This window comes from Parambassis ranga, chromosome 3 (assembly GCF_900634625.1).
Source record: "Parambassis ranga chromosome 3, fParRan2.1, whole genome shotgun sequence".
Taxonomy (NCBI): Eukaryota; Metazoa; Chordata; class Actinopteri; family Ambassidae; genus Parambassis; species Parambassis ranga.
The window spans coordinates 10,192,456-10,206,627 of record NC_041024.1 but is presented as its reverse complement, the minus strand read 5'-3'; the positions used below and the strand labels follow the sequence as shown (position 1 = coordinate 10,206,627).

At 39.5% G+C, this 14,172-nt stretch overlaps 3 protein-coding genes across 4 annotated transcripts; 2 read left to right on the top strand and 1 right to left on the bottom strand.

Annotated features, from left to right (window-relative positions):
- Window positions 1-13: 13 nt before the first annotated feature.
- On the bottom strand, window positions 14-1,699 carry mcee (methylmalonyl CoA epimerase). The gene is made up of 3 exons (XM_028402622.1): window positions 1,658-1,699; window positions 833-1,173; window positions 14-357 (listed from the first exon to the last, which is right to left on the bottom strand). Exons 1-3 carry the CDS (start codon window positions 1,683-1,685, stop codon window positions 205-207), a joined length of 522 nt encoding a protein of 173 aa, XP_028258423.1. The 5' UTR covers window positions 1,686-1,699; the 3' UTR covers window positions 14-204.
- A 17-nt stretch (window positions 1,700-1,716) lies between these two features.
- mphosph10 (M-phase phosphoprotein 10 (U3 small nucleolar ribonucleoprotein)) lies at window positions 1,717-6,344 on the top strand. The gene is made up of 11 exons (XM_028402620.1): window positions 1,717-1,868; window positions 2,689-3,352; window positions 3,434-3,615; window positions 3,705-3,861; window positions 4,380-4,521; window positions 4,645-4,712; window positions 4,787-4,924; window positions 5,009-5,119; window positions 5,282-5,389; window positions 5,482-5,712; window positions 6,065-6,344. The coding sequence occupies exons 1-11, from the start codon at window positions 1,783-1,785 to the stop codon at window positions 6,212-6,214; spliced, it is 2,037 nt and encodes a 678-aa protein (XP_028258421.1). The 5' UTR covers window positions 1,717-1,782; the 3' UTR covers window positions 6,215-6,344.
- Window positions 6,345-8,012: 1,668 nt separating this feature from the next.
- ist1 (IST1 factor associated with ESCRT-III) lies at window positions 8,013-12,777 on the top strand. 2 transcript variants are annotated; one of them, XM_028402032.1, is made up of 10 exons: window positions 8,013-8,121; window positions 8,716-8,816; window positions 8,932-9,112; window positions 9,210-9,297; window positions 9,416-9,499; window positions 9,593-9,703; window positions 9,801-9,992; window positions 10,116-10,217; window positions 10,683-10,689; window positions 10,896-12,777. In XM_028402032.1, the coding sequence occupies exons 2-10, from the start codon at window positions 8,729-8,731 to the stop codon at window positions 11,054-11,056; spliced, it is 1,014 nt and encodes a 337-aa protein (XP_028257833.1). In that variant the 5' UTR covers window positions 8,013-8,121; window positions 8,716-8,728; the 3' UTR covers window positions 11,057-12,777. The 2 variants fall into 2 exon arrangements, with proteins under 2 accessions (XP_028257833.1, XP_028257832.1); XM_028402031.1 differs by having other exon boundaries at window positions 10,644-10,689.
- The last annotated feature ends 1,395 nt before the right edge of the window (window positions 12,778-14,172 follow it).

The following is a 14,172-nucleotide window of genomic DNA, read 5'->3' as shown; positions in this document are numbered from 1 at the left end:
ACTCAATACAAACTGGCATTTACTGAGCATTTATTAGCTTTGTGGACATGGTCCAAAATCACATCACAAAATTTTAGTTCCTAATAAAAAAGGGATGTTGATAACAGAATTAAGAAGTACTTAAAGGAACAATGAACAATTTATGTGACCATCAAACTGACTGGAATATATACAGGTGAATTAACAGCTCTTGGACTGAAACGTTCATGCTTCCTCAAGCTCCACCAGCACACCATCACAGTCTTTAGGATGGAGAAACATCACTGGTTTCCCGTGAGCACCTATCCGTGGCTCTGCTGACAGAGTTCTGATGTTCTTTGCTTTCAGGTCGGCTATTGCTGCATTAATGTTGTCTACCTGCAATGAAAAAAAGAACTCAGGAACTCAGTTCCTTGTATTTCACATTATTCAGTATATCATAAAAGGTTTACGACACAAAACAGTGTGTTTATGTTTTTTTATGACAGATTTCAGAATTGCCTGGTTAGACCTTTTACTAGACAGACGTTGTGAGTCAGCAAACACAGGTAAGCATAATGGAAAGGGCACATTCCATTCATGTGAGTCAGCGCCATCAGGGCCTCATGACACAGCTCAACTTTTCACCACAACCATGACAAGGCAAAATGTCTGCAATCAAAAGGTGCATGCATGCTTACACGCACATGCAGAGGCAGCAGTCATCCTTAATAGAATTAGTTACATGACTCATCTATTTTGGCACATGGCAATGTTCTGTATTATTATTGTCGATTAAATGTGCGTCCAATACAATACCAATTAGGGGTCAACAGAGTGCAATGCCCATGACATGCCAACTTTGATGTCTCACCTCTATACAGATATGGTGCATCCCTCCAGATTTGTTCTTCTGTAGGAAGCCGGCAATGGGGCTCTTCTCCCCCAGAGGATGTAGCAGCTCCAGCTTGGTGTTCCCCAGTTCTACAAACACTGTATAGACACCATGCTCAGGCAGAGGCACTTTGTCACTCACTGTGGCTCCCAGAACATCCCGATACAGAGCTGTGGCCTTCTCCATGTCAGGCACAGCAATGGCAATGTGGTTCAGCCTCCCCAGCTTCCACAGGGATGAAGGAACACCTTGATGGAGAGGTGCTGTTGTTGAGTGTGCCCTCAAGAGGGCAACACGAGAACATCTGGAAATACCTCCCGCTGAATAAATACATTAAAATATGGTGATAAGCTGAGGGAACATTAGTCTCACAACAATTTGAGTTCAAATTGTTCGAGGTTGTGCAGTATATTCTGTCAATTGAGTGCATAATACACAAGGAATCACAATAGCACATACAAAAAGTATAATTTCTGCGATCAAATACCATATCAGTAAATTACAATCTGGCAAAAGTACATCTGTGGCATTTTAAGTTTCACTTCAAATGTGTCAAATTCGATATACGAGTCTTGTGAAAATTGTTGTATTTGGATCCCAGAACACAGAAAACACAAAGGTAGCTACACAAACGCTACATAAACAACTCGTGGAGTAACGTGGACGTAGTGTTTTTCATCGCTGAAGTCATGTTTAGAGTTATATAATTTAACAGAGGACAACGATTGTTACGTTTATCACTATATAATTCATCACGGAAAGGCGTGTATTTTGTTAGTTATATAATTGTTTACATAGACCAACCTGCAACCTTCAGCACGGCGGACGCCATGTTTGTACTCCGGAACCAAGTAGCAGCAGCGGAAGAGTTTCTTGGTGAGCCTGTTTACGTGGGGCACAGACAATTGGCCATACATGTGGGGCGAAACATGGCTAGTGGGGATGTGTGGCGTGTGCTGGAAGAGTGTGTAAAGACAATAAATGCCAACACAGCACAACCAGAGAACTTTCTGAGGCAAGTGTTTGTTTTATGTACGTTTGTGGTGAGACGTTGTTAAATGTTGTAGCATCGCATGCTCGTAAAGTCCGGTTAGCTAGGTAGCTAAAGCTAACACTGCTGGTGTTAGCAAAAGTAATATACCTACACCTAAACCTACACAGTCAACATTTAATGGTTCGAGAGAGGATTTGTTATTTATAGAATTCCCGTAATTGTTGTTTTTCATCTTCTGCCTCTTAACAGTTAGTGAGGTACAATCTGAAATATGTCTTAAAGATAATAAACTCCAGATGACAAATATTAAACAACACATTTAACCAGAAGGCACAACTTACAGCAAGTACGGTTCTATCAAATTTATCAATGTAGACCAAGAAAAAGTGTGGTAGAATTACCGATTGATTGTGAGAATCTGGTGCACTTAATGTAACCTGTAAAGAACAACAGCTTATTTCTGTCTAGATCCCAGACTATACATACGTAATTGTCAGATTCCAATAACTTACGTTATATTTTATTATATATTATATATTATATTATATTATATTAAGTACAAAAACAGGTCTCAGAGAGTACAGTAGTTTTAGAAGTGTATGCATATTTAGTGACATTTTATTGGTTCAATATAGACAAGCAAGCTACTCCGATTTTGACTCATGCTATGAGTAAATATCACCTGTGTTAATTTTACAGTTTACTAACATAATGCATTTGTTATTATTTGCAATATTAGCATCTCATTTTTATGAAGGTATTTTTCTACAAATAAATTGAACTCCATGCTTTTATTAATAAACTAAACCTGCCACACTGATGTGTATTTTCATCTTTGCAGCCTTCAAGATGGGGTGGCAGCAGACTTTACTTCTCTCACAAAGACCCTGTATGACCTCCACAAAGGTCAAGAGCCCTCAGATTATAAAGCCAGCCCACTGACTCAGTTAGTTGTGGAAAACTTTGACGAAGAGCAGATTTGGCAGGAGCTGGAGCTGCAGAACAATGCTGTGCTAAAATACTTTAAAAATTCCATTGATGAGGCTTTATCAGATGAGACATTAACTGTGTTAGAAGAGGAGGAGGAGGAGGATGATGATAATGACCAAGATGAAGAAGAAGAAACAGATTATGAAAGCTTTGATGAGGAACAAGAGGAAAACACATCTAGGCAGTCAAATAAAATGGCTGAGGACGGGGCAGAGGATTACTCAGAAGAGGACTCGGATGTGGATTTTGATGTGGATGCTTTGGAAAAACGAGAGAAACAGAAAAAGGAGGTTGGAAGAAAAGGTTCCAAAACAAAAGTGGTCCCCTCAGAGGTTGATGATAAGTTTTTCAAACTGTCAGAGATGGAGTCATTTCTTGATGATATGGACAAACGAGAAGGGAAGGAGAGAAATGATGAAGACAACGTAGACTATTTTCAGGACTTGCCTTCCGATGAGGATGATGATGTGGACCTAGAACAGATCCTTTCCTCCAAAAAGAAAAAGAAAAGCACTGTGGGTATCTTTTTTTTTACTTTACTGGATCTTGATAATACAGAATACAGTAAATAAATAGGTTGGTGTTTGTATTGACAGGTGAAGAGCTCCAGGAATCTCAAGTACAAAGACTTCTTTGATGCTGTGGATAGTGAAGCGGCCAAAACAGATGACCAGTCAGATGGAGAGGATGACAGCATGGATGAAATCCAGGAGGAAGGTGAAGAAGAACTGGATGATGAAGAAGATGATTATGATGGTGAAGAGGAGGGTGATGATGAGTAAGTGTGATCAGAGAATTTTGTAATAATCATGTGTGGGAGAAGCACGTTTTGATTCCAGCATGTTTGTGTTGTGTGTGTTCTGCCAGGGACAAGGAGCAAAATCCGTCAAAGGCATCTCATAAGAAAGTGACTTTTAACCTCTCTGGAGATGAAGACAGCGAGGGAGAGGACCTGGAGGACATTTTTGGAGGAAAAGCTTCAAACTCTGAAACAAAGTCATCATTTGAGAAACGGCAAGAAAAGGTAACTTAAACTAATGCTCCAAATGTCCCTTATATCTGACAGCAATATTTATTTTATCTCAAAGTGAAGTTAGACTTCAAACATATTAAAAAGCAAACACTTAATTTGACAGTTATGTTGTTAATGAAAAAAATAATCTGACCAGGTGTTTTAAGTTAAGTTTTGGTAATGGACTTTTTTTTGATACACTTAGAACCATTTCATATGCGGCCAGAGCCATCAGTCTATGACTGTTTGTGTTTAGACAAATGCTACTAATCCATTTCATTCACTTAAAATAAGATATGTCCTGATAAACATGTCATCTAACTGACCAGTCAAATACACAAATTTGCAGTTTCTAAATTTCATACCGTGAGCCAGGAGGCCCTTTTTGACATGGAGCGCAGAACATTTTCTGTGTTCTGTCAACTGATGAGATGACTCTTCGTCATTCAAGCCTTATTAGACATGTAACCTATTTTCTCAGCTGTACCTTGACATTGAATCTTGTTTTCTGTGATTGTTTTGACCTAAAGATGTCAAAGAAGATCGAGGAGCTTGAGAAAGCTGCTCTAACAGAGAAGCCCTGGCAGTTGTCTGGGGAGGCGACAGCGCAGACTCGTCCAGAGAACAGCATGCTAGAGGAAGATTTGGATTTTGAGCAGACATCCAGGATGGGTAAGTGGCTTCTCTGTTTTGTAAGCAGCGTGCATGTTGTCCGATGACGGCTTGTTAACTTGTAAATTTGTACAATTATTGTCGAGGTTACCATTAATAAAATGACTGTGTCTTTGTTTTAAGCTCCTGCTATCACAGAGGAAACCACCCTTCAGCTTGAAGATATAATCAAACAAAGAATTAAAGACCAGGTTGGTTTCAATGGCTTGTTTTACTTTGCCTTGAGTTTTTTTGTAGTCAGATTATAACCCAGTGTCTCTGCAAGGCCTTTGACGATGTGGTCCGCAAGGAGAAACCTAAAGAGGAGGTGTTTGAGTACAAAAAGAGGTTAACTTTGGACCATGAGAAGAGCAAACAGAGTCTTGCAGAGATCTACGAACAAGAATACATCAAGCAGACTCAGGTTTGACTTTTATCCTCTTATTCTTTTTTTGTGCAGACAAATTAAAACATATAAATAATATTTGTACTATTATTATTATCTCAGCAAAAAACTGAAGAAGAGGAGAACTCAGCCCATGTAGAAATTCAGAAACTTATGGACACTCTGTTCCTCAAGTTGGATGCTCTGTCCAACTTCCACTTCACACCTAAACCAGTAAGTCACATAAACCTTGCATGATGTTGTTTATAATTAGAACAGCTGCATGAAAGTGAAAGTGTGGAACCTTATTAATGTAAACTCTTACTTTGAACATATTGTATGGTTAGCAGGCTGGTGCAGTTGCTGAAAATCTCATTTATGCTGTCTGTTTTACAGCCTGTCCCTGAGGTCAAAGTGGTGTCTAACTTACCCTCCATTACTATGGAGGAGGTGGCTCCAGTCACTGTCAGTGATGGTACTCTGCTTGCACCTGAAGAAATCAAGGTTTGCTATCAGTCTGTGCACATACATTTATTTTGATGTTTGTATGTTAACAGTATACATTGTGTCTAATTATACTCTCCCTCCAACCATAGGAGAAGAACAAAGCGGGAGATATATTGGGTGATATGGAGAAGACATCCACAGACAAGAAGCGTGAGAGGCGCCACAAAAAGAAGGTGAAGCGCGTAAAGATCAAGGAGAAGGAAAAGAGGCAGAAACTTAAAGAAGCCAGTCAAACTGGGGAGAATAAAAAGCAATCAAAGGCTGAAGTGGCAGAAAACCTCAAGAAACTCACAAAAGGAGGCAAAGCCACCATACTCAAGGTAAGTGCTTTATCTGACTTCACTTTGCTTTGCACCGAGATGCATTCAGGGCCTGAATCTCTCAGTACAGAGTCAGAATAAACCTGTATCAACAAAATGCTCAGATAAATCAAAGCTAGCTCAAACTGCCTGCTTGAAGTACTGCTGCATCTTGGATCACCTAATGTGTTGCCATCACAAACTGGGTCATCTATTTTTAGGCATTCTGATGGTTAACTTGGTCCCTACCTCTACAATGCTAGCAATGCAACACCCTGTTAATGCCAAAATAAATAGGACATTATTGTTATTAGATAATAGTGTATGCTGCTCATGCTCTGGTAATTCCACTAACATAGCATTTCTGTCTCAGGATGAAGGTAAGGACAAGGCTCTCCGATCCTCTCAAGCTTTCTTCTCGCAGCTGCAGGACCAGGTCAAAAGTCAGATCAAAAGTGCAAAGGACCAGTCTTCAAAGAAAAAGAAAAACAAAGAGGTTTCTGTCAGCAAGCTCAAGTTATAGTAACTGTGATGGTTTGTTGTTAATGATCAGTTCTTCACTGTACAGATTCTTTTTATGAGAAAACTGCAATATATCAAATCTGAAAATCCTTGTAAAGTGTGTTCATTTTTATTAAACTCAATCAAATCCCCCCCAGCTCGCTGGTGTCTTTTTTACTCTGAGAAATAAATTCACAATAAAATATAAAGGCAGTTACCTTTGTAGGAAATGTGCTGTAACCAGGTTAAAGGCTGTGTTTACACACACACACACACAGCTACTGTGGTTAAAAAAAGGGTATTGATTTTAACAACTACCTCAGACATGATGAAGTCATAAATATTTGGTTTTCATATTTGAACTTGAATGGATCTATACACTACCACCTCTGCTTTGCTAAGTAGTCTGTACTGGCAGATAATTTAAAACTGTAAACATTAACTTTTTTCGGTAACTTGTGTTAAGCTGGATTTATGTATTCTGGTTTATGCTGTAGAATCTTTACATTCCTTTATGAACTATAAACTACTATTACATAATATATGTGAAATAATATAAAGTAGTAGTAGTAGTAGTAAAGTAGTATGGTAAAAAAGGAAACGGTTATTAGTAGGTCAAGTAACATGCACATTATATATTAAGCATTTTATAAAATTAATTTAACATTGAAGTCTATGAGAAAGCCCTTCAGAGTCACACATTAGTGTGTATTGTGCGGATTCTTCAAAGGCAGGGAGAGTGGTAGGGAAAAAAATTAAACCAGTGTCTGCGTTTCTATCTTGCTGTCATGTCTGCACCTTTTATCTGACAGGGATAATTTTGCCACCAGTTCGAGGTTAAAATGGTCTGGGTTCTGACGGTGTCACTCTTAAAACTCAACACCAAACCATTTTGCTGAGAGTGCCGGTCATTCTTCCATTAAGACATAATGTAAAACCAAAAACAGAAGCAGAGCTTGTGGATGTGGAATTGGTGGCGAGTTAGAAATAACTCGCCACCAATTCCACATCTTTGACATCATAGACATAAAAATTGTACTGTGTTGTAGAGTAACGTTTTGCAATTTGACAGTGTCCATATTTTTGTCTGAAAGCTTCGGTTTGGACAAAAACAGCAGTTGTTCGAAGCGTGTTTTTACAATGGAAACGCTTTAGGAGGGGGACAGAGAGAGAGCTGCAGTTAGGGGCAGTTAGGGGCAGTTGATAAATGTTCAGGTTGCCATGTAGAGAAAATTGAAGCAAGCTTGCTTCAATTTTCTCTACGTATGATGACCTGGATGACTGAGAATCTTCATCAACAGGTTGCCATGGATACAGGCAGGCAGGCAGGGCTATCTGGAGACAGGCTGTCACACAAGAAGCATACAAAGCAGCCATATTTGTAGTCTTTATCAGATTTTAAGCATTATATCTGACATATTGATCATCCTTCAGCTGTATACTATTTTTTCCACATTAAAATCACACAGCCTGTGCTTCTTATAATCTTATGGTATTATTCCAGCCTCTGACCTTTCATATGGTATATTCACAGGCTATTCTTTAAGGTCAGTGACTTCATACTGTACTTGTTTTCAGCTGTTTCTTTTTCATATCTTCATAATATTAAAACATTTTCTACTTTTCAAAATAAAAGCTTCATCTTTGTAAATTCTTAACTGTTTCAGCAAATTTAATTCAGATTGCAGATTCTCCAGCTGACATTCTCCAGGGCAATCCTTCAGCTGCAGCAATCAAACTTGCATTTTCTTTAGGAAATGCTTTTCTAGTTACCTCGTGGATTTAATAATAGAATCTTGACACAAAAGCCCGCCCCCTTCGGTAAAGTCCCCGTGACGTCACTTGAAGTCATTGCGGAAGTGAACCAGGCGACGAAACACAAGCAGAAACCCAAATAAGTTGGTGTGTACCCTCGACTAATATTTACAGGTAGGATTCTGCCACTTTATTGACATTGAGCTATTAATAGGAAACAACTATTTCCTTCTTAGTACTTGAGCGTGTTTGATCAGGTTGTTTTTATTTTGCTAACACTGAGCGGTAGCAAGGTAGCTAGCGCAAGCCATGACAGAACAGAAGACTGCTAACAAAAGATAGATAACAGGTATGTCCTCATACAGACACTGACTTTAACCGGCGATAACTCTAATACGGTGAAGTAAATAAAAAAAACTATAAATAAGATTGAGAACGCGGTAACGATTCAAGTACTGTCGCTGCCCGTAGTTAGCTGCCAGTGGCGTCAGGCTAAAGCTAACCGTTTTGGTTAGAAGTGGTGTAATGCTACGTAGTTTTTGTTAGCGAGCTAATTCAATATCAAATCTGCGGCATCGTTCCTTCTTTGTGTTGTTTTTGTTTGGAGTAAATATGCGGAGTCATACTGTTGCGATGGGTTGGTCATGCTCACATGATTAAGTGACTCACTGGATCAGAGGTGGGGGTGAGAGCAAATGGACTGTATAGGTTGGCGTGTGTTGTACGTTTCCGTGTGTATTCTTCTCTCTCATGCTCTCCTGTTCACAGAGAGTTTGTCATCATGCTGGGAGGAGGATTCAAAGCGGAGAGACTAAGAGTCAACCTCCGGCTGGTCATCAACCGTCTAAAACTTCTTGAGAAAAAGAAAAGTGAGTCCTTGGCTATACTGATGCACGTATGCTTTTCTTCAGTTGAAGTGTTTGATATGTCTGTTGTTCATAGTAATGACAGTCTACTTTTCCCATTGTCATATTTAAAATAAAGCCGAACTGGCTCAGAAGGCAAGAAAGGAGATTGCGGATTACCTCTCATCAGGAAAGGATGAGCGAGCGCGGATCCGTGTGGAGCATATCATACGAGAGGACTATCTGGTTGAGGCCATGGAGATCCTGGAGCTTTACTGTGACCTGCTGTTGGCTCGCTTTGGCCTTATTCAGTCTATGAAGTGAGCAGTGACATGCTCGATACATTGATGCATAGAGTTCATAAATAACCAACTCTTTGGAAGGTTTTACTGATCCTGTTTCTGTGTCATTAATTAGGGAACTAGATCCAGGCTTACAGGAAGCAGTATCCACTCTCATCTGGGCAGCACCCCGTCTCCAGTCAGAGGTGTCTGAGCTTAAAATTGTAAGTTTTAGTCAAACAGACCGCACAGTCGCTGGTCTCATTGGCAGCAATATTGAACCAATCTGTCTGTGAATTCCTGTTCAGTCTTGACAGCCTTGTCTCTAAAATCTTCTTCCAGGTATCTGAACAGCTATGTGCAAAATATAGCAAGGAGTACGGCAAGCTATGCAGGACAAACCAGATTGGCACAGTCAACGACAGGGTAAGCTCTTTTTTTCCAGTAGCTGCACACACGTCTGGTTAGGAATGCAGAAACCCTGTTTGTCCTCTGATTAAACATTTGATATATTTACAGCTGATGCACAAACTGAGCGTGGAAGCTCCTCCCAAAATCTTGGTGGAACGCTACCTTATAGAGATCGCCAAGAACTACAATGTACCATATGAACCTGACGCCATGGTCAGAGTAAGCATTAAAGAATTTTTTGCTTATCGGTATAAGGGATGACGTTATGCACTCTCATTATTTACCTGCTTACCCTCCTTCCTCTGTGTTGTCACAGCCTGAGGTGTGTCCTGGAGAGGAGGCAGACCTGATTGATGTGGACAATGACAAGAAGTCTGGAGGAGGTGGGGGTGGTGGAGGTTTCACAGCTCCAGCTGCTGCTATGCCCATGCCCATGCCCATGCCCATGCCCATGCCTATGCCCATGCCTATGCCAACAGCTTTCAACTATCCACCTCCCAAAGGAGCTGTAAGACAATCTTTCCTAATGATTTTTTATATGCAGAACTCTTTATATCTATATACAGATTTTGTTGTTTAAAATTCCTAAAAATTATCTTTAAATAAATCGAAGCAATCTTGTCCTCCCCAGGAACCGTTTAATCCTCCTGTTGGAACCTACGACAACTTTCAGCAACCCATGGGTAGAGGGCAGCCCCCTCAGCTGCCCACTTCTCCCCCCACATACGAGTCCGTAAGTGACTGAACCCTTCCCATCCATGCCTCCTTCCTGTTCCCCCAGATGGACAGACGGACAGGGCAGGGCACCACTAAGGGAAGAGCAGTTTATTCAGCTTGCTTACAGTTTTCCCTGTCCTCCACGCTTTTTCCCTGTTTCTTAGAATAGGCCCAGTTACTGCTTCATCTGCATGGGTGTAGGTAGCATGAGCTGCTGTGCTATAACCTTCTAACTATGAATGAGCAGGACAGAAATGAGTGCTGAGCCCATTTCAGAAAAAACTTAGGCTACTAAATACCTTATTTTGTTTTTGTCACATGCGAAAAAAGGTGATGGTTTCTTACAGTTCCCCTGCAGCTCTCAATTCTTTCTCAGTACTAACAAACATTTATTTTGTTGTGAAAATGACAGGATCACTAACACATTTACTTTGTATTTCAGATTGATGACCTCTCTGACAAACCTTCTGTTCCTTCCCAGGCCGTAGGTGAGTTCTGATAACAGTTATAAACTGTTAAATGATAAGACTGGAATATTATAGGTTGTCCTGATTTGTTATAGAAATACAGTTCAGTTCCTCTAAGTAGATTTGCCCTTTACATTTCATTGAATTTATTTACTTGTTCTATCGTGTTAGCACAGCTCTGTTGCTTTGTTACTGTTTAACTAATTAATATGTATAAAACATTCCAGGTCATGTCCCTTCGCCATTTGACAACAATGCCCTCCCAGAGCTGCCCTCTGTTCCTGACACACTCCCTACTTCCTCATTTGGCGGAAACACCACCACCTCAGATGACATCGACTTTGATGATTTAACACGGCGATTTGAGGAGCTGAAGAAGAAGACCTAATTGCTATCTGCTGGGTCTACACACACACACACACTTACACACACACTCATTCATTATATTTAAAAACACAGTCAAATGGGTTTGTGTTGGCATCTACACAGCTCAGAACAGGAAAGAGCAAATGTTGAAGGCACTGAGTCAGATTTGGGTCGTTCTCCCCCTTTTACATATGTCAACTCACATAGTCTTACCTCATGTATACATATATGACCAGATTACTGAGGGTGTGGATGCTTGGCAGTGAGTGTAACGTTTTCATTTCTTTCTATACAACACTATAAGTTTGTAAATGCAATCATTGGGTGTTGACCTCTGTTCACTCCGTCTTATTTAAGGTCACACCAGCTTTTTAACATTTCCCTATTTGTCTATATTATTCGTCATGTATTTTTAATGTTTTCTTTTGGGATTTTGGGTCTGACTAGTGTTCACAGTGCAAGCCTTGGTTCTGCTTTGCACATGATAATGTTGCTGTGATAGTTGCCATTGTGTCTCTCAGTCATGTCTCAGACCAGTCAAACAAGCTAGACAGGCTGCTCGACTCTGTGGAAACTTAATGAAGTCACCATATCGGTTTTAGGAGGCGAGGCTCCAACACCCAACATTGTTTTACATGAAACATATCGGGACAGCAATACTGTCAGTGGAGTTATGCAGTTTCCTCACTGTGGACATTTTTAAACACTCATTCTTCTCACATTTCAAGGTGTACTTACTGTAAATTAGAAGAAATGTGTATATGTGAGTCATTTAGAGAAAGCTCATGGTAACACATGCCTGATCTGATTCTGGTCATCTGTTGCAGCAGTGGTGGGACACAGATGTAAAGTGTACGGATATCTGTAATATAGACACATTTACATTAATATAGATAAACTTATTTACAGGAATGATTTAACTGTACAGCGAATGGTAACAGGGGGTTGTTCAATATTTGACAGATCTGTTTTATATAAAATATCTCCAAATAAAGTTTTTTTGCCCTTTTGAATGTCAGTTTTACCAAAATCCTGCACTTTCATATGATTGAAGAACTTAATTTACAAACAAAATCCTGATGGACAGAAGCAGGAACACACATTTGATTACATGTAAATGCTGACCCAAGAGGTTTTATGTTGTGTATGGGTTTTACACTGTACAGTACATGCACCACTGCATTTGCCTTAGCTGTTTTTCATCATCAGAGGCCTTTGCCAGTCTGTATTAGTATTTCATATTTGTTTTCCATCCAGACTGGAGAAATTGTTAGCTTTGTTGAGTTTCAGTTGATTACCACATCATAAATAAGTTGTATTGGAAACAGATTACATTGGCATGTTAGGTGAATATAAAAAGGTCTTTACTGGTAATGAAAGCAGAGTTTTCTAATTCCTGTTGGGGAAAAAAAATCAAGTGAGAGGTGTTTTTTGTCACATGGACATGCTGCGTTGCTGTAACCTAACCACACCCAGCTCCACTTGCATAGCAAACGGATGGTGGCCTTGTATAAAATGACTTAGCAATTATGGAGGGATCATGAAAAGTTTTATGGCTGGGTGATTAATTTGAGATGCTCAACACTAAAGAACTGTGATCTGCTCACTGTCTTTTCTATGTTGGACGGTTTTTCCATGCTTAACACAGACACAGAATGGTGTCTTGTTGCAAAAAAAAAAAAAAGTTTTTCTCCCCTATGTATAGAAAAGTAACAATTTAATAAAAGACTCCTTGAAACTGTAGCTGGCAATGTGTCCATGCCATTTTGTAGCATGTTTTGCTTTATGAGGAGTGTAATATTTATGACAACCAGCAGGGGTCCTCAGTGTCAAGGGAGAAATACGATTCAGTCACATTGATCTGCAATTGATCTCTTATTTATAGAATGAAAAAAATGACTTGTTGGGGGTGTTTCTGTTTCTTCTTGTATAATGGGTCCAGATAGTTCACATTTAATATCAGATTAATACAGATTCAACAAATGACACATCAAGCAGCAAGGGAAGGCTGAGTTTGTATTGGTATGTGTGCATTTGAAATTTAAAAAAAATATTAGCTGGCCAGAAAAATTGTTTCTGGCCAAAAGTCGTTTTTGGAGTTGCATACTTTTTTGTCTGTTGAATTTGTATGTTGTTATTACAACTCAGAAGAATGAGTGTGTTGGTTTGAATATTCAAGGCTGTCTTTGCTTTAAGGTGTGTTTTTCTGTGGTACTGAGGAAGATGTATTTTGCAATTGCAAAGTGTCCTGCAGCACATGGATTCAGCTTTAACAGGAACGACAGAAAGATGCAATGAATATGTGCTTATTGGTTTTTTTTGTCACATTTCTCTGGAATGCATTCATGTTTGAGTCTCCTCACTCCACCAAGGCCAAACGACAAAAAAAGTAAATTAAAAAAATTTCACTATAGAAACATTGCAGCAAATGTTGTCAGTTTCCCAAAGAACTGTTACATTTTGTAAAGAAAGTGAATCACAGGAGGGCTCTGCTGTTGGATCATAACACCGGTGTTGTGCTGAGACTTAAAACACTGCTGGGACTGATGGTTATAGATCACCCCAAAGAAGGATAGGAATCTGATAATTAGTAATACATCTACTCTTTTGTGTGTCTATAAACGGTGACCTGTATTGATTTGAACTTTAAGTATACATAGCTACCTGTCGGGGCCTCCTACTCACAAAGTTCTGAGAGCATTTCTGTCTTCTAGACAAGATATTTTGAGACTGTGGGCCTCTTTTTAGACAAAGCTTGGAAAAAGATGACCCCTCTCCCACTCATTTTAGCTTACTTGCTTGGTTTTGTTCACTTCCTGGATCCCTGGGATTAGGATTATGTTGTTTGAGTACATAGGCACACTATTTGAGTTGAGACCAAACAAAGATCACTTTCTGTCTTTTGGAAAGCACTAAAATCTCCCCATACTCCAAACTCTGAGCAGTCTACTAATGGGCAAACTTCTGTTCTTGACTGTAAAGCCAGAATATTGATTTGTAATTTTGGTGTAGAGAGCCCTGTGTTTATTATTCTCACTTCAGAATTTGTCCATGTAAAGTTGCCAGATTAATAATATGTATGTATAATCATTTTTAACATTGGGTAAGTCAGGTTTAAACACTTGCTTGTAAGTTGAA